The sequence below is a fragment of the Chrysemys picta genome, chromosome 22 (assembly GCF_011386835.1).
Source record: "Chrysemys picta bellii isolate R12L10 chromosome 22, ASM1138683v2, whole genome shotgun sequence".
Lineage (NCBI taxonomy): Eukaryota > Metazoa > Chordata > Testudines > Emydidae > Chrysemys > Chrysemys picta.
The window spans coordinates 6,607,408-6,624,056 of NC_088812.1; the positions used below are offsets into that span (position 1 = coordinate 6,607,408).

Sequence of the window (16,649 nt, forward strand, 5' to 3'; positions counted from 1 at the left end):
GGTCTGAAACATGCCCCCAAAGCTGCAGACTTTAACCAAAAACTGCTCAGCAGGTCACTTATCTCCAGAACCCAGACACCAGTCCCAATGGGATCCAAACCCCAAATAAATCCATTTTACTCTGTATAAAGCATATTATACAGGGTAAACTCATAAATGGTCCGCCCTCTACAACACTGATAGAGAGCTATGCACAGCTGTTTGCTCCCCCAGGTATTAATCACTTACTCCGGGTTTATCAATGAACAAAAGTGATTTTCTTAAGTATAAAAAGTAGGATTTAAGTGGCTCCAAGTAATAACAGACAGAACAAAGTAAGTTAAGTAAAACAAAACATGCAAGTCTAAGCCTAATACATTAAGAAACGGATTACAGGTAAATCTCACCTCAGAGATGTTCCAATAAGCTTCTTTCACAGACTAGACTCCTTCCTAGTCTGGGCCCAATCCTTTCCCCGGTACACTCCTTGTTAGTTCCAGCAGACATCTTAGGTGGAAAGCCAGGGCTTTCTCATGACTGGGACCCACTTTGATCTGTTCCACCCCCTTTTAGAGCTTTGGCACAAGGCGGGAATCTTTTGTCTCTCTGGGTCCCCACCCCTCCTTCTAAATGCAAAAGCACCAGGTTTAAGATGGATTCCAGTATCAGGTGACATGTTCACATGTCCTGTGAGACCCCTAGTCTCCATTCTTCCAGGGCTGGCCTGCACAACCCCAGAATGTTTGCAAATAAACAGAGCCATTTACAACAATTGTCCTAGTCAATGGGAGCCATCAAGATTCTAAACCACCATTAATAGTTCACACTTTGCATAATTACAATAGGACCTCAGAATTATATTTCATATTCCTAGTTTCAGATACAAGAATGATACATTCATACAAATAGGAGGACCACACTCCGTAGATTATAAGCTTTGTAATACCTTACAAGAGACCTTTTCTATAAAACATATTCCAGTTACATCATATTCACACTTATAAACATATTTTTTATAAAGTATATGGAGTGCAACATCACAAGCCCAACGGGCTGATGCGCAGGCCATGAGCGGTGCCCAGGGCTCGCAGCGGGGGGATGAATTTCAGCCTGTGTTCAGAGCCAGGGAGAGAGGACTGTTTACACAGTGGCGTCCCTTTCACAGATCCACCTGTAAGAGACACTACAGGGTTCGTCGTTCCACAGGCCGCTCTCCAGCAGGTGGGCACAGTCCTCGTCGCTGATTCCCTTCAGGTTATTGGGCTCCCCTTTGTTCCACTGCCTGAACAAGAAGAGAGAGGCGAGCCCTCAGAGACCTTAGCCCACCGACTTCCTGTCCCAGAGGAGACACACCCCCTGTAAGCTGGGCCCCACCCTCAGGCAACCGAGAGCAGCCTCAGGGTTCATTAAACTTAAGCTCAGCCCTTGGTGGGGTTCTGGGAAGCTTAGAACAGCCAGAGCCCAGCAGGGCTCCAGCCCCACCTCTGCGCCAGGGGCTGTTGTGCCAGCTCTTCTCCAGCCCCTTTATGCTCCTTATATCCTGGGTGAGGGTGGAGATTAAATCTCCTTCAAAATCCCTTGATGCTGCCAGAGCAGCGTAAAGGGCCTTTGAGCAATGGAGTATTGGGCCCATTCCATTGACTTTGGCCAGCACTAGGGGGGATTAAGGCAAGTAGAGGGAACAATATGGCTGCCCATGATGGCAGGCTGAATACTCTCTGCATGGGAATTTGCACCCCAGTCTCAAGGGTTTGTGACATTCCCCCTAGAGGAGGCAGATCTCTTATTCTGAAGTATCCAAATGAACGTGGGGCCAGAGACAGCATTACCTGCTCACAGGGCAGGCGTCATGATTGGCCCACTAGAGGATAAGAACCTACTACCAGTTAATGGAGTAAGTGGGGGAGGGCTGTGCTGTTGAAGGCCCTGGTGCAGGGGTATAGGCTGCTACCATAGCAGTACAAGTTTCCCCTCACCACAATGTCTCAGACCAGACCAGCCTTGGAGAGACCCCTCTGTAGGCTGAGAGGGACGCTCTGTCCCTGTGACCCATTCTATCCTCGGTTCATTGGCTGTGATGGCCAACGAGCATCCAGTGCGATCTGTGGATGCTTTTCCCACTAGGAACTGGGCTGAGACCCGGCAAGCTCATTTCATTCAGAGGTCACCCACCAGCAATGCCATTTGGTCACTAGAGACCTGGGCCAGATTGCAAACAGTGACCTGCGGGGACCGATAAATCCTCGAGTCGTTCAGTCCTCAGCGCATGAAATCAAACCCGAGTGGATCCATCCCTGGCCTCAGCCTTGCAGCTCCTGAGGTAGAAAGTGCCTGCAGGGGGAGCTGGGGAAGGCCGGGGCAGGAAGGGGAGAGCAGAGGATCACCCCATGCTTACGTAAATCCCACAGGAGTGTTGTCCACCCAGCGCCAGACGCCTTCAGTCCCTTGGTCGGTGAAGCCGATCCAGTGACGAATGGAACTGGCTTTAATAGCCACGTAATTCTAGAGAGGATGACACAGAGAATTGGGTGGTTAGAACTGAAGCCAGATCTATGTCAGGAACTTAGCCCAAGGGATGGCCTGGGCACTCCGTGCTGCATATGCCAGAGGAGGAGGCAAGGCGCCCGCGTCTCCTCATCCTCCAGTGAAGGGTGCGGGGGATGGAGAGATGTCAACGGAGGAGCAGGGGTTGGCGATGGTCTCGGCCTGGGGTGGGGAGAGGAGGCACCGAGCCTCAGGGATGGATGGTGTTGGAATGCGGAGGAGGGTATTGGGTCCTGCAGTGGGACAGAGGCGGCTGTGGCATAGATCACACCGCACCAAACAGATCCCAAGCCTGCAGTCAAACTTGGGCACAACCCAGCAGGGGAGAGTAATGCACAGGGAGTCCAGGAGGTCCTGTTGTATTAATTTAGCTGGAATATATGGGCCTAAGGTGTTACCAGAACCCAGTCGTTGGCCGACATTAAACAGCGCTAACCCGGCCTGCTCAGTTCCCTTAAAAGCCCTTTAACCTTTGATCAAAGGCAAAGCGAAGATGGAAAAGCAAGGGAAAGCCTTTGAACTGTAAAGCACTGAGCCAGGCTTTCAGTCCGACACTCTCCCTTGGTCCCATCCCCTTGAGCGGCAGAGTTTTTAGAATCAGGGGGTAGCCGTGTTAGTCTGTATCTACAAAAACAACAAGGAGTCTGGTGGCACCTTAAAGACTAACAGATTTATTTGGGCATAAGCTTTCGTGAGTAAAAACCTCACTTCTTCGGATGCATAGAGTGAAAGTTACAGATGCAGGCATTATATACTGACACATGGAGAGCAGGGAGTTACTTCACAAGTGGAGAACCAGTGTTGACAGGGCCAATTCAATCAGGGTGGATGTAGTCCACTCCCAGTAATAGATGAGGAGGTGTTAATTCCAGGAGAGGAAAAGCTGCTTCTGTAGTGAGCCAGCCACTCCCAGTCCCTATTCAAGCCCAGATTAATGGTGTTGAATTTGCAAATGAATTTTAGTTCTGCTGTTTCTCTTTGAAGTCTGTTTCTGAAGTTTTTTTGTTCAATGATAGTGACTTTTAAATCTGTAATAGAATGACCAGGGAGATTGAAGTGTTCACTTACTGGCTTGTGTATGTTACCATTCCTGATATCCGATTTGTGTCCATTTATTCTTTTGCGGAGGGACTGTCCGGTTTGGCCAATGTACATGGCAGAGGGGCATTGCTGGCACATGATGGCATATATGACATTAGTGGATGTGCAGGTGAATGAGCCCCTGATGGTGTGGCTGATGTGGTTGGGTCCTCTGATGCTGTTGCCAGAGTAGATATGGGGACAGAGTAGGCAACGAGGTTTGCTACAGGGATAGGTTCCTGGGTTGGTGTTTCTGTGGTGTGGTGTGTAGTTGAGTATTTGCTTCAGGTTGGGGAGTTGTCTGTAAGCGAGGACTGGCCTGCCTCCCAAGGTCTGTGAGAGTGAGGGATCATTTTCCAGGATAGGTTGTAGATCGTGGATAATGCGCTGGAGAGGTTTTAGTTGGGGGCTGTATGTGATGGCCAGTGGTGTTCTGTTATTGTCCTTGTTGGGCCTGTCCTGTAGTAGGTGATTTCTGGGTACCCGTCTTGCTCTGTCAATCTGTTTCCTCACTTCCCCAGGTGGGTATTGTAGTTTTACGAATGCTTGATAAAGATCTTGTAGGTGTTTGTCTCTGTCTGAGGGGTTGGAGCAAATTCGGTTGTATCTTAGGGCTTGGCTGTAGACAATGGATCGTGTGATGTGTCTTGGATGGAAGCCGGAGGCATGTAGGTACGTATAGCGGTCAGTAGGTTTCCGGTATAGGGTGGTGTTTATGTGACCATCACTTATTTGTACTGTAGTGTCCAGGAAGTGGATCTCCTGTGTGGACTGGTCCAGGCTGAGGTTGATGGTGGGGTGGAAATTGTTGAAGTCCAGGTGGAATTCTTCAAGGGCCTCCTTTCCATGGGTCCATATGATGAAGATGTCATCAATGTAGCGCAAGTAGAGGAGGGGCACTAGGGGACGAGAGCTGAGGAAGCGTTGTTCTAAGTCAGCCATAAAAATGTTGGCATACTGTGGGGCCATGCGGGTACCTATAGCAGTGCCACTGACTTGAAGGTATAAGTTGTCCCCAAATCTGAAGTGGTTGTGGATGAGGACAAAGTCACAAAGCTCAGCCACCAGGCTTGCTGTGGCCTCATCAGGGATACTGTTCCTGACAGCTTGTAGTCCATCCTCATGTGGAATATTGGTATAAAGTGCTTCTACATCCATGGTGGCCAGGATGGTGTTTTCAGGAAGAACATCAATGCATTGTAGTTTCCTCAGGAAGTCGGTGGTGTCTCGAAGATAGCTGGGAGTGCTGGTAGCATAGGGTCTGAGGAGAGAGTCCAAATAGCCAGATAATCCTGCTGTCAGAGTGCCAATGCCTGAGATGATGGGCCGTCCAGGGTTTCCGGGTTTATGGATCTTGGGTAGCAGATAGAATACCCCTGGTCGGGGTTCTGGGGGTGTGTCCATGTAGATTTGTTCCCGTACTGTAGCTGGGAGTTTCTTGAGCAGATGGTGTAGTTTCTTTTGGTATTCCTCAGTGGGATCAGAGGATAGTGGCCTGTAGAATGTGGTCTTGGAGAGTTGCCTGGCAGCCTCCTGTTCATAATCTGACCTGTTCATTATGACTACAGCACCTCCTTTGTCAGCCCCTTTGATGATAATGTCAGAGTTGTTTCTGAGGCTGTGGATGGCATTGCGTTCTGTACGGCTGAGGTTATGGGACAAGTGATGTTGTTTGTCCACAATTTCAGCCTGTGCACGTCTGCGGAAACACTCTATGTAGAGGTCCAGTCTGTCATTTCGACCGTCAGGAGGAGTCCACGCAGAGTTCCTCTTCTTGTAGTGTTGGTAGGAGGGTTCCTGTGGGTCAGTGCACTGTTCAATGGTGCGTTGAAAATATTCCTTGAGTCGGAGACGAGGAAAGTAGGCTTCCAGATCACCGCAGAACTGTATCATGTTCGTGGGGATGGTGGGACAGAAAGAGAGTCCCCGAGATAGGACAGACTCTTCTGCTGGGCTAAGCGTGTGGTTGGAAAGATTGACAATGTTGTTAGATGAGTTGAGGGTACCATTGTTATAGCCCCTAGTGGCAGGTATTAGTTTAGATAGCTTACAGTCCTTTTTCCTCTGTAGAGAAGTGAAGTGTGCATTGTAAATGGCTTGTCTCATTTTTGTAAAGTCCAGCCACGTGGAAGTTTGTGTAGAAGGCTGGTATTGTAAATTTGCAAATTCAACACCATTAATCTGGGCTTGAATAGGGACTGGGAGTGGCTGGCTCACTACAGAAGCAGCTTTTCCTCTCCTGGAATTGACACCTCCTCATCTATTACTGGGAGTGGACTACATCCACCCTGATTGAATTGGCCCTGTCAACACTGGTTCTCCACTTGTGAAGTAACTCCCTGCTCTCCATGTGTCAGTATATAATGCCTGCATCTGTAACTTTCACTCTATGCATCCGAAGAAGTGAGGTTTTTACTCACGAAAGCTTATGCCCAAATAAATCTGATAGAGTTTTTAGAAGGAACCTGCCCCCCTTGTGTGACAGGGTCTTAGCAGGGCCAAATTAATCATTTGTGGGCCCTGGCATGCTGACTGTGGCCCCGCCCCCTGCTCCACCCACGCTTTGCCGCAAGACCCCGCCCCTGCTCAGCCCCTTCCCCTTCAAGGCCCCGCCCACCGCTTGCACAGTTGTGAGAGGGCAGAGAAGTGTGAGCAGCAGGCGGGGCCTCAGTGGGGAGAGGCCAGGTGGGGGCAGGGCATTGGCACAAAGCGTACAGGGAATGCAGGGGGCAGGGCTACAGTCCGGGCACCGGGGCCCCTTCTAAGTGTGGGCCCGGTGCCATTGGTGCCATTGTAAATGAATTTGTTGATCTCTGGGGTGCCACAAGGACTCCTCGCTGTTTTTGCTGATACAGACTAACACAGCTACCACTCTGGAACCTGAAAAAATTGGGTTTGTTTAGTCTGGAGAAGAGAAGACTGAGAGGGGACAGAACAGTTTTCAAGTACAAAAAAAATTGTTACAAGGAGGTGTGAGCAAAATTATTGTTCTTAACCTCTGAGGATAGGACAAGAATCAATGGCTTAAATTGCAGCAAGGGTGGTTTAAGTTGGGCATTAGGAAAAACTTCCTAACTGTCAGGGTGGTTAAGCACTGGAATAAATTGCCGAGGGAGGTTGTGGAATGTCCATCATTATGGATTTTTAAGAGTAGGTCGGACAAACACCTGTCAGGGATGGTCTAGATAATGCTTAGTCCTGCCTTGAGTGCAGGGGACTGGACTAGATGACCTCTCAAGGTTCCTTCCAGTTCTACGATTGAGTGAAACCCGGCACTGTCTCTTAGATGGTGTCAGAGCTGGTAACAACCATTCTTCTGCTGAGACGGGCTGGAGCGGCTGTTGTTGTTACAGTCCAACCCGTTTCATCCCAGGTGGTGGTTGGGATTAGCTGGAGCCGGTAGAGGTGACATCATCTGGGTCCCTCTCTCTGGCCCCGTCTGGTCAGGACGTTTCAGGCTCAGGATGACACAGGTCTCGGGTCCCAGAAGATGTGGGGGAGGGGGGAGATATGATGGTGAAGTTCATTCCAGTAGTCTATTTTTCTCTTTCAGGGTCCCAAAAGGGAGCAATGGGTGGAGCAGCCCATCGTTCCTGTGGCCACCAAGTAGGTTTAATCTCCAAGACTGGATTCACTCCTTTCTGGTTCCACACGTTTCTTGTTTGCCAGGCGTGATTCTGAACCCAGTCCTTGAGTTACAGCAGAAGGCTCTTTTGTTTGAACTAACTCCGTCTGTCTCCCATTTGGGACCTTTTCCCATCAACCCTGGTAACTTTCGGTCATTGTGCCATCTCAGGAATGCTCAAAAACTTATACAGCTGCATTCACAGTCAGGGTAAATTTGTCAGGCCAGTTATTACGACAAGGTCCAGCAGGAGATAAGGCTCAGCGTTATGAATGCACCGTCCGAGTTCCTCTTTCCAAAGGGCTGTTCCTTTGAAAGTGACTGTAAAAAGCCTGCCCCTACACGGGTTTCCTCATCCCTGTGGGTATGAGCCAGAGCTGCTGGCCACAGGGACTAACCTAAGTCGTTCCTGCTTTTCCCTCCCATACGCCCAGCAGAGCCAACTAGAGCCTGGTCTGGTTCAGGCCTTATCAGAATTGTCACCCAAGTTCCTGTCGCAGGATCTTTGGGCCAGATCCCCAGCTGACGTCAATCAGGATCACGTTGATGACGGCTGCAGTGCACCAGCCACGGTGCTGGCCCATTCCTGGTGATGGAAAGCACTAACCAAAGGAAATACATTCACTACCATAGATACTGACTCTGTGGGTGCCCTGGGGCTCTCAGGTCCCACCAGCCACCCACCCATCAGTTGTTTGGCCACACAGCCGCTGATCTGCTGTTCTGCAGCCAGCAGGAGGTGCTTGGTGGAGGGGACGGAGCAGGTGTGGGATGAGGCGGGGCAAGGGCAGGGTCTTGGCGGAAGGGGAGTGGGGGCGAGAAGAGGTGGGGCAAGGGTGGGGCCTTGGGGGAAGGGGTGGGGTGTAGGCGGGGCTGAAGGGGGATGGAGCACCCACCCGAAAAAATTAAAGTCAGCGCCTGTGGCACTACAGTCGAGTCCTGGCTCTTCTCTCCCAGCGGACACTCCTGAGCTCTGCAGTCTGGTGGGAATCTTCCTCTGGCAAGATAGTTTCGTGTTCCCAGCCCACCGGGGGGTCTAACAACCCTGCCGGGTAACCACCTCTCTTATCTGCCGAACAGCTCTGCTTTCCGAGCCCTCTTCAAACCTCCCGACCGTTTGCTCCACATCGTCCCTTCTCTGTGCTGCTGCCCCAAGCCCTTCCTGCCCTAGCCGGGCAAAATTCACCCCTGTGTGGGAGCCAGGGCTAGGCCTTATCACTGCTCCAGCCCTGAGCTGGGGACTCCCACCCTTCCTTTCTTCCCGTCAGGCCCAAACTGCGCCGAAGCCTCATGCCGGCCCTCTGCCCAGGGGTCATTACACCCCAGGGATGGGTTGGGCCGAGGCCTCGTACCTGCTCCCTTGGGTCGTTGATCACCACCAGATCAGCATTCTGGGCTAAGCAGGAGTGTCTCGCTGCCTCCCAGGACTGGTTAGTCTGGAAGAAAAGGTAGCACCTCCCTTGGTCTTGGTCCCAGCCCGACTGGCACTGGGGAGCGCCTGCAGGAGACAACACAGCTGTGAGCCCCTCCCCCCACGCACCAACAAGGGGCCGATCCCGACCCAGACGCCGACGAGGACCCGATCCCTAACCCCTCTCGTACTGACTTACGGGCCAATCCTTCCCCCACACACCGACGAGGAGCGGTTCCCCCAACCTCATGTGCCAAAGAGGGACCAATCCCTCCCTCTCCCGGGCCGACATAGGGCTGATCCCCCCCCCACGGGCCGACATGGGGCCAATCCCCCCACACACACATGTGCCGACAAGGGTCCAATGCCCCCCCGCGCACCACCGATGAGTCAATCTCCCCCCCACGTGCCAGCGCTCCTCCCCACATGCCGACAAGGAGCCAATCCCCCCACCCACATGCCGACGGGAGGCTGATCCCTCCCCACAACATGCCGACAAGGGGCTGATTTGACCCTCCCCACCAGCAGCAGCTCCAGGCACCAGCGCTCCAAGAGCGTGCCTGGGGCAGCAAGCCACGGGGGGTGCTCTGCCGGTCCCTGCGAGGGCAGCAACCATGCAGCCTTCAGCGGCATGCCTGCGGGAGTCCGCCCATCCCGCGGCTTCAACGGCAGGCATGCCGCTGAATCCGCAGGACCGGGGAGCTCCCGCAGGCATGCCGCCGAATCCGCGGGACCGGGGAGCTCCCGCAGGCATGCCGCTGAATCCGCGGGACCGGGGCGCTCCCGCAGGCATGCCGCCGAATCCGCGGGACCGGGGCGCTCCCGCAGGCATGCCGCCGAATCCGCGGGACCGGGGCGCTCCCGCAGGCATGCCGCCGAAGGCAGCCTGCCTGCCGTGCTTGGGGCTGCAAAAAAGCTAGAGCCGCCTCTGCTCCCCACGTGCCGACGCGGGACCGATCCCTCCCCCACACACTCCGCTGAGAGGCCAATCCCTCCCACCCACATGCCGATGGAAGGCCGATCCGTCCTGTCACCCCCTCCATGCGCCAACGGAGGGACAATCCCTCCCCGCCATGTGCCTCTGAGGGGCCGATACCTCCCCCCCAGGCACAGAGCACAGGCCAAACCACAGCAGGTGTGGGTGCTCCACAGGAAACTTAAACTACAGGTGAAAGCAGAAGCTACAGGCGGAGACATGGGGCACAGGCGGCCCCTCCGTCCATCCTTATGGGCTCTGCTCTCACAGGGCGAGTGGCAGGGCCCCATTCGCAGCCCCCAGCTCCTGCACTAATGGGAGATTCCGCAGCCCCCCACCCCACCTAAGGGGAGCCCCCCCACCCCAGCTAGAACGTGACACTGCATTTGGATTCTCCCCACTCTGCTCTTACTTGCTCTGCTCCCCTGGGTTGTGGGGCCAGGGTCTCCTGGCGTGGTGGGAGAAGGGGCGACCTGTGAAACTGAGCACGGCCTGTGTTAGTCTCAGGACCATTGATAGGATACACCCTCCCACCCCCACAGCGTGCTGCTCACCCCACCTCCCTGCACCCCAGAGGGTGATGCTGCAGCACCCCAACCCTGCCTAATGCCTGATCCCCACCTCCCTGCACCCCTAAACCAGATCAAGACTTTTCAGAATCTTTCTCCCCTATCTCATCTGCAGGCTGAACCACCCCTGATCCCAACACCCCTAAATCTGAAAGAGACACTGCAGCATCCCCACACCCCATCCCCACTGGCTGCTCATCCCCCTCCCTATGCCCCATGTGATGCTGTCCCAGTTCCCAGTGCGCAGGGTGGGACATTAAGGAAAGGAAGACTAGGAACATTCAACAGGAGCCCAGAAAGCACCTCCCATTTACCCCTTCCCCCAGCCCTGACCTTGCCGGCCGAGTGCGGTGGGGCAGGAATCCCAGCGAGGGGCCCCCCCGGCCAACTGGGGCTCTCACCTCCTCCGTGCAGGGATGAGCAGGATTTGGGGAGGGGGGAAATCTCAAACCCTCATAATAATGCTTCCCCCTTCTCATCAGTCAAGCACACAAAGCACTTTGCGAAGGGGGTCAGGCTCATAAGCCCCATTTTACAGATGGGGAAACTGAGGCACGGGGCATTAAAGTGACTTGCCCAAGGTCCCGCAGCTGGAATAGAACCTTAGTCCCGTACTTTCTCTACTAGTCCATGCTGTCTCAGAAGGTGCCTAGCACACACCAGACCAGCTCTGGCTGGGGTAGGGGGCCCAGGTCATGGTGGATACTCACGGTAGAGGAGGGAGAAGACGACCAGGATCATCAGGAGCAATTTGATGGCGATAATGATCAGGGTGGTGATCACCAGCTGCCGGTTCGTGAGGGGGCGATCTGGAAAGGGGGGAAATGGCTCTGATATTCTGTCCTGGCCACACGCTGGCTCTTATTCCACCACCACCACCACCGGCACTGAGTGGGACGCACTTTGGATCAAGCCTGACAATAATTAAAGGGGCAGGGATCTGTGTGTAGCATCTTTAGCTAAAAGAGCTTTTCTCCCCGCTGCGTCTCAGGCATTTGAATTTAATGCGCACCCGCAACAATGAAAAGCATGAAGCCAAAGGGCCAAGCTCTGCTCTCCTGCACACAGTGTGACCCTGTCAGTCCTGCCAGCTCCCCAGTCACCCCTGTGGTTTCCAGCGATGGCAGGGTAAGTGAGACCCCCATTTCTGATCTGTTTTTGAAAAGAGGAAAAGCCAAACTGCTTTTTGAACTTTCTTCCAGCACCACGAAGGAGCAAAAAGGGAAGGAACCCGACTGCCACCCCCAGAGAATGAGCAACACACAGAGCAGCAGGTTCCTCATTAGCCAGCAAAGGAGCTGGCTTGTCTCACTGCAGGGAGGGGACAGACCCCAGCCCATGTTCCTGGGTCCTCCCCGTCCCACTGAGGTTCTCCAGGCAGGTTGGGCATCTGCTCTGCGTCCCCTCGGATCTCTCAGTTGTGCAGGCGTCTTCCTCTCTGGGGCCAAGGGTAGCAGGCTGGGTGGGTGGCCCGTGTGCTCTGCTGTTAGCTCCTTCTGGACTTCTTATACACACGGTGACTCAGGTGCTCCCGTGGTGCAGCCTGCGTGGACAATGTCAGAGCACCGCCCATCACCCTGCCTCCTGCGTCCGGCAGTGGTGACCCCGAGTGAGTCACAGCTTCAAAAAGGGAAGAGGTCCCTAGGTCCATCATCCCAGAGCAGCTCTGTTCTCCCCAGGCTAGTTTTAAAGATAACATAACCGGGCAGTTTGTCAGGAACAAACCCTGGACCTGAGGCAACGATACTCAGACCTCAGGGGTTCAGAAGCCAAATTAGCAATCAGCATTACCCAAGAGAGTCACAGTAGGGTGAATTCATTGTTTCATTTACTATAGGACTCTGTGATCATATTTAAACAGTATGTCCATTTTATACATATATGTATTCTCACAGCACAGTGACTGACCAAGTATCACTGCTTTATTCACTACAATTGGTTAATTACATAGTAAAAGCATCCCGGTAAGTTAATAACTTAGATTGGTTAATAATTATGGAAGCAAGGTGTGAAGCAGCTAGTGATGAGCTGCGGGGGGCAGGGGAAGGCTTCAGGGCCAGACGGTCTTTATATAGATACACCTGCTCGGCCTGGGTATCCAGCAGACAGAGCTGCGTTGCCCACGTGATCCGTTTTGGCGGGTGCTGGGTTACAAATCACTTTAGAACTCAGGGACTGAAATGTTGTTATCCTGATGGTGGGAGGAACGGGCAGCAGAACTGTGCTTAGCCGGCCCTGACTGACGGGGTCTCCCTCAGCCGAACTGAGCTCACAAAGCAGGGGGTTCGGATGCCGGAGCCCAGTGCGGAGGGAGAAGGGCCAGGCCGGGTCCTTGAACCTTGAGTCTAATGTGCTAGTGAAAATGGATGGAATCTCTTTAAGACAGAGTCCAGCCTTGGAACTGGTAATGCTTGAGGATCTAAAAACTAATAAAGAAGCTACAGTCTGTGTTGATGCAAATTAACTGACTGAGTGCGGGGAGAAAGACTTGGCTGTAGCTGCTAACAAAAAGGACACACCCAGCCGGCCAAGGGATTCTGTTAAGCAAAAGAGCTCCAATTTTGACCCTCCGGAACAGGGAGAAAGGGGACACGTTTATCATGCAGATAAAAGTCACAGGTTTACCCTAAAATACCCAAACCCCAAGGAAGTGGTTAAACTGAAAGCCCATGTTAAGGAAGACCCTGAGGGAGAGGCAGATTTACAGAAAAACCCAGGCTGCCCTGGCACGGGGCCCTGCAATGACAGGGGCGCCTGGTGCTCCTGCTACAGGCTCCACACCCACCGGAAGCCAAGCTCCCCCCTCTCCCGCCTCTTCTCTGCCTCCTCCCCCGAGCGTGCCACGTTCCCACCCCTCCCAGCACTTCCCCACCATCGAACAGCTGTTGCCGGTGCTTAGGTCGCTCCAGGAGAGAGGGGGAGGAGTGGGGCAGGAGCGCACAGGGGAAGGGTCAGAGAAGAGGTGGGGAGGGGCCTTGAGGAAGGGGGTGGAATCAGGGCAGGGCAGACCAAAGGCAGGGCCCCCACACTCTCCCTACACATACCCCCACAGCCTCCTGCCGTGAGCCGCTCAGGGCATGGGGCTGGGGTAGGGCAGGGGGCTGGGAGCACCCCCACAACCCCTGCCCTGACTCCTTCACCGGCTCACACACCTTAGGGTTACCATATTTCGAGCCTCCAAAAGGAGGACACTCCACCGGACCCCGGCCCCACCCCCAGCCCCGCCCACGCCCACGCCCCAACCCCGCCCCGTCCTCAAAGTCCCCGCCCCAACTCCGCCCCCTCCCCTGCTTCCCGCGAACATTTGATTCGCGGGAAGCCTGAAGCAGGTAAGGGGGGGTGTGGGGGTAGGAGGAGCGGCCCAGGCTGCCCCCCCCCCGGCGTTTCCAGCCTGGGCCGGCCCCCGGCCGAGCACCCCCTGGCCCCGCCGGCCCCCGGACTCCCGGCCGAGCATCCCCCGGCCCGCTCAGCACCCCCCAGCCCCGCCGGCCCCCCCGGCCCGCTCAGCACCCCCCGGCCCAGCCCCCGATCCCCGGCCGAGCACCCCCTGGCCCCACCGGACCCCGGACCCCCGGCCGAGCATCCCCCGGCCCGCTCAGCACCCCCCAGCCCTGCCGGCCCCCCGGCCCACTCAGCACCCCCCGGCCCAGCCCCCGATCCCCGGCCGAGCACCCCCTGGCCCCGCCAGCCCCCGGATCCCCGGCCAAGCATCCCCCGGCCTGCTCAGCACCCCCCAGCCCCGCCGGCCCCCCGGCCCGCTCAGCACCCCCCGGCCCGGCCCCCGGCTGAGCACCCTCTGGCCCCCCCGGCCCGCTCAGCACCCCCCAGCCCCGCCTCCGGACCCCACTTCTCCTACCTGGGCTCCAGCTGAGCTGCTCCTCCCCTCTCAGACTGTAAGAGCCGAGCTGCTGGCTTCGGGCAGCCCTCCCCTGCCTCAGGACCCAGAGCTGGCTGGGCACGTCCCTTCCCCGGCTCCAGCTGAGCTGCTCGGCTCCTCCCCCTCAGACTTACAGAGCCAAGCTGCCGGAGCCAGCGTTACCGGCTTCGGGCAGCCCCCCCCTGCCTCCGGACCTTGCACCGTGGGAGCAGCTCAGCTGGAGCCGGGTAGGAGAAGTGCCTGGCTGGGGGCTCGGGGTCCGGAGGCAGGGGAGGGCTGCCCGAAGCCAGTAGCGCTGGCTCGGGCAGCTTGGCTCTGTAAATCTGAGAGAGGAGGAGTGGAGCAGAGCCGCAGCGGGAGAGGAAGTGCCGGCCATTTTCCCGGACATGTGTGGCTTTTCGGCAATTCCCCCCGGACGGGGGTTTGATTGCTGAAAAGCCGGACATGTCCGGGAAAAACCGGACGTATGGTAACCCTAGGGTGGGGGAACTCGGGCTCTCAGAAGCCGCCTCCGTGCGCCGAGAAACTTTCTCTGCGCCGGGACCTGCCCCCGGGCAGCGGCTCCGCGGGGGGAGGCAGCCCCGGCTGCATGGACCACTGGCGGGGGGGCTCCTTGCACGGACGGGGGAGACTGAGGCTCTGCCAAAGCCACGGGGGATGCTCGGAGGAGGGAGAAGCGGCCGCGGGTCCCCCGCGCCAGCAGCTGGCTGCAGAGACGCCACCACTCCTAGCCATGGGGCGCAGGATTTGAGCAGCACGGGGGGGTTGCAATCTGCAGGCTGAGCGAGCTGACACCCCAAGAGGAGGGGGGCAGTGGGTAGGGTTATCATACATCCGTATTTTCCGGACGTTTTTATATATTTAAAAAATCCTCCCGGACGGCAATTAACAACTAAAAAGCCGGACATGTCCGCAGAAATACGGACGTATGGTAACCCTACCTTAGTAAGATCTAAAATCCTTTGTTATGCCTAAAATCTTTGGAAACATATTAGTTGGTGAAATTTCATAAACATGTCTGTTGTTATGGAGGTATCACACAGTAAATTCGTGTTCCCTTTTTCTAAAAGCAATGAACATTGTTATGAACACACTAAACCTCTGTGACTGATTCATTTAAAATAATGTCTTTGTTTCAGTGAGTTAAATATGTAGTAATCTGGAATGGTTACTTTATGAAGGCTTAAGAGTACATTTAAAATATAAAATCAGTTTAGAAATACTGATTAAGAAAATGTAAAGCAGAGAAGAGCTGCATCACGTATTCCATAATATGTAATGTTGTATTCAGCAGGAGAGCTGACTCGCCCTTACTACAAAGTTTTTGCAAATAAATGTCTGACAAACTTCAGGGCATATCAAAAAACCTGTGACTGACATTTTTTATTCCCAAGTTTAGCGCTTTTTATTAGGTACCTTCTGCATGTCCAGTCTGTGTGAGGGAGAGGGTGCAGGGGTCTCTGTGGGGAACTGTGACTCTCTGCCACCATGAGGCTGGACGGGCGTCTTGTTATTCTTTCTGCCTTGTCCCTCCGTCCCCATCCCTGCCCCCGCCAGGCTGAAAGCTCAGGCTGCCGTCGGGCATAGGGGCACCAGTTTAATATTACGGCATAGGGCCCCATAAATCCTAAGGACAGCCCTGGGGGTGCCAAAAAGCGGTGCCCTGGCTCGGCAGGGAGGAGCCGCCTTATGGAGGCACCGGAGAGCCAGAGCGTCGGCTTGCGAGCAGTGAGCCCCAGCCATGAAGGAGCCGGCACGGCGCAGGGGGCAGGAGCCCTGCAAAGGCAGCGGCACCGCTAGCAGGGAGCAGCCGCGCCCCCCGCCCCTCCTGTCTAGGCTGCAGCCTGGCACCCCCCCGGGGGGCTCCTGCAGGCTGCAGCAGATGCATGCGGGCAGAGGCCCCCATGCACCCCCCAGCTCTCCCCTCACCATGCTTGGGCTCTGTGGCTCCTGGGCATGTGAGCTGCCGCCGGGGCCCTGAGCCTGCTCCAGGAGGGGCAGCAGCGGCTCACACTCCCGGGATAGCCCCAGAGCCAGAGCGTGGTGAGGAGGGAGCTGGGGGGGGCACACGGGGGCCTCTGCCAGCATGCATCTGCTGCAGGAGCCTCCAGAAGGCAGCTCCTCCCTGCCGAGCTGCTGCAGCGGCCCAAGCCCGGCAAAGCCAGTGAGTGGACTTGGGGCGGGGGCCACCAGGGTGGAGTGGGGAGGGCTCAGGGGGGGGCGCTTTGCACCCTCCAGGGGAGTTAATTGACCTGGTTCTGTGGATCTTGCTCACTATGCCCTTTGGTGGGACACTACGGAGAGTATCAATTCAGGACAAATTGCTTGAAGCGGGGCAGTCCCACCCAAGGCTGGGTGTCCTTTATTATTAAGGCACCCCAAACCAGCCAAACAGACAGGACTTCGGTTTTACCCCACTGGCTAACCAGAAGTCATATAAGCAATTCTCTTAGACACTCCAGTTTCCCAGTATCACCAGCAGCACCGCTCCTTATGGGGATGAATGCTTATGAAAACCAACACCCCAGTAAAAGAAAAAAGGTTCTCTCGATCCCAAAGGACCAAGCCCCAGACCCAATATACAAATC

At 55.3% G+C, this 16,649-nt stretch overlaps 1 protein-coding gene across 2 annotated transcripts; it reads right to left on the reverse strand.

The window, feature by feature from the left end:
- Positions 1 to 284: 284 nt before the first annotated feature.
- Positions 285 to 14,208, reverse strand: LOC122173067 (hepatic lectin-like). 2 transcript variants are annotated; one of them, XM_065576192.1, is made up of 6 exons: positions 14,041 to 14,208; positions 10,895 to 10,993; positions 10,028 to 10,096; positions 8,581 to 8,726; positions 2,375 to 2,481; positions 285 to 1,261 (listed from the first exon to the last, which is right to left on the reverse strand). In XM_065576192.1, exons 2-6 carry the CDS (start codon positions 10,923 to 10,925, stop codon positions 1,120 to 1,122), a joined length of 495 nt encoding a protein of 164 aa, XP_065432264.1. In that variant the 5' UTR covers positions 10,926 to 10,993; positions 14,041 to 14,208; the 3' UTR covers positions 285 to 1,119. The 2 variants fall into 2 exon arrangements, with proteins under 2 accessions (XP_065432264.1, XP_065432263.1); XM_065576191.1 differs by lacking the exon at positions 14,041 to 14,208 and adding an exon at positions 11,497 to 12,958.
- Between the last annotated feature and the right edge of the window lie 2,441 nt (positions 14,209 to 16,649).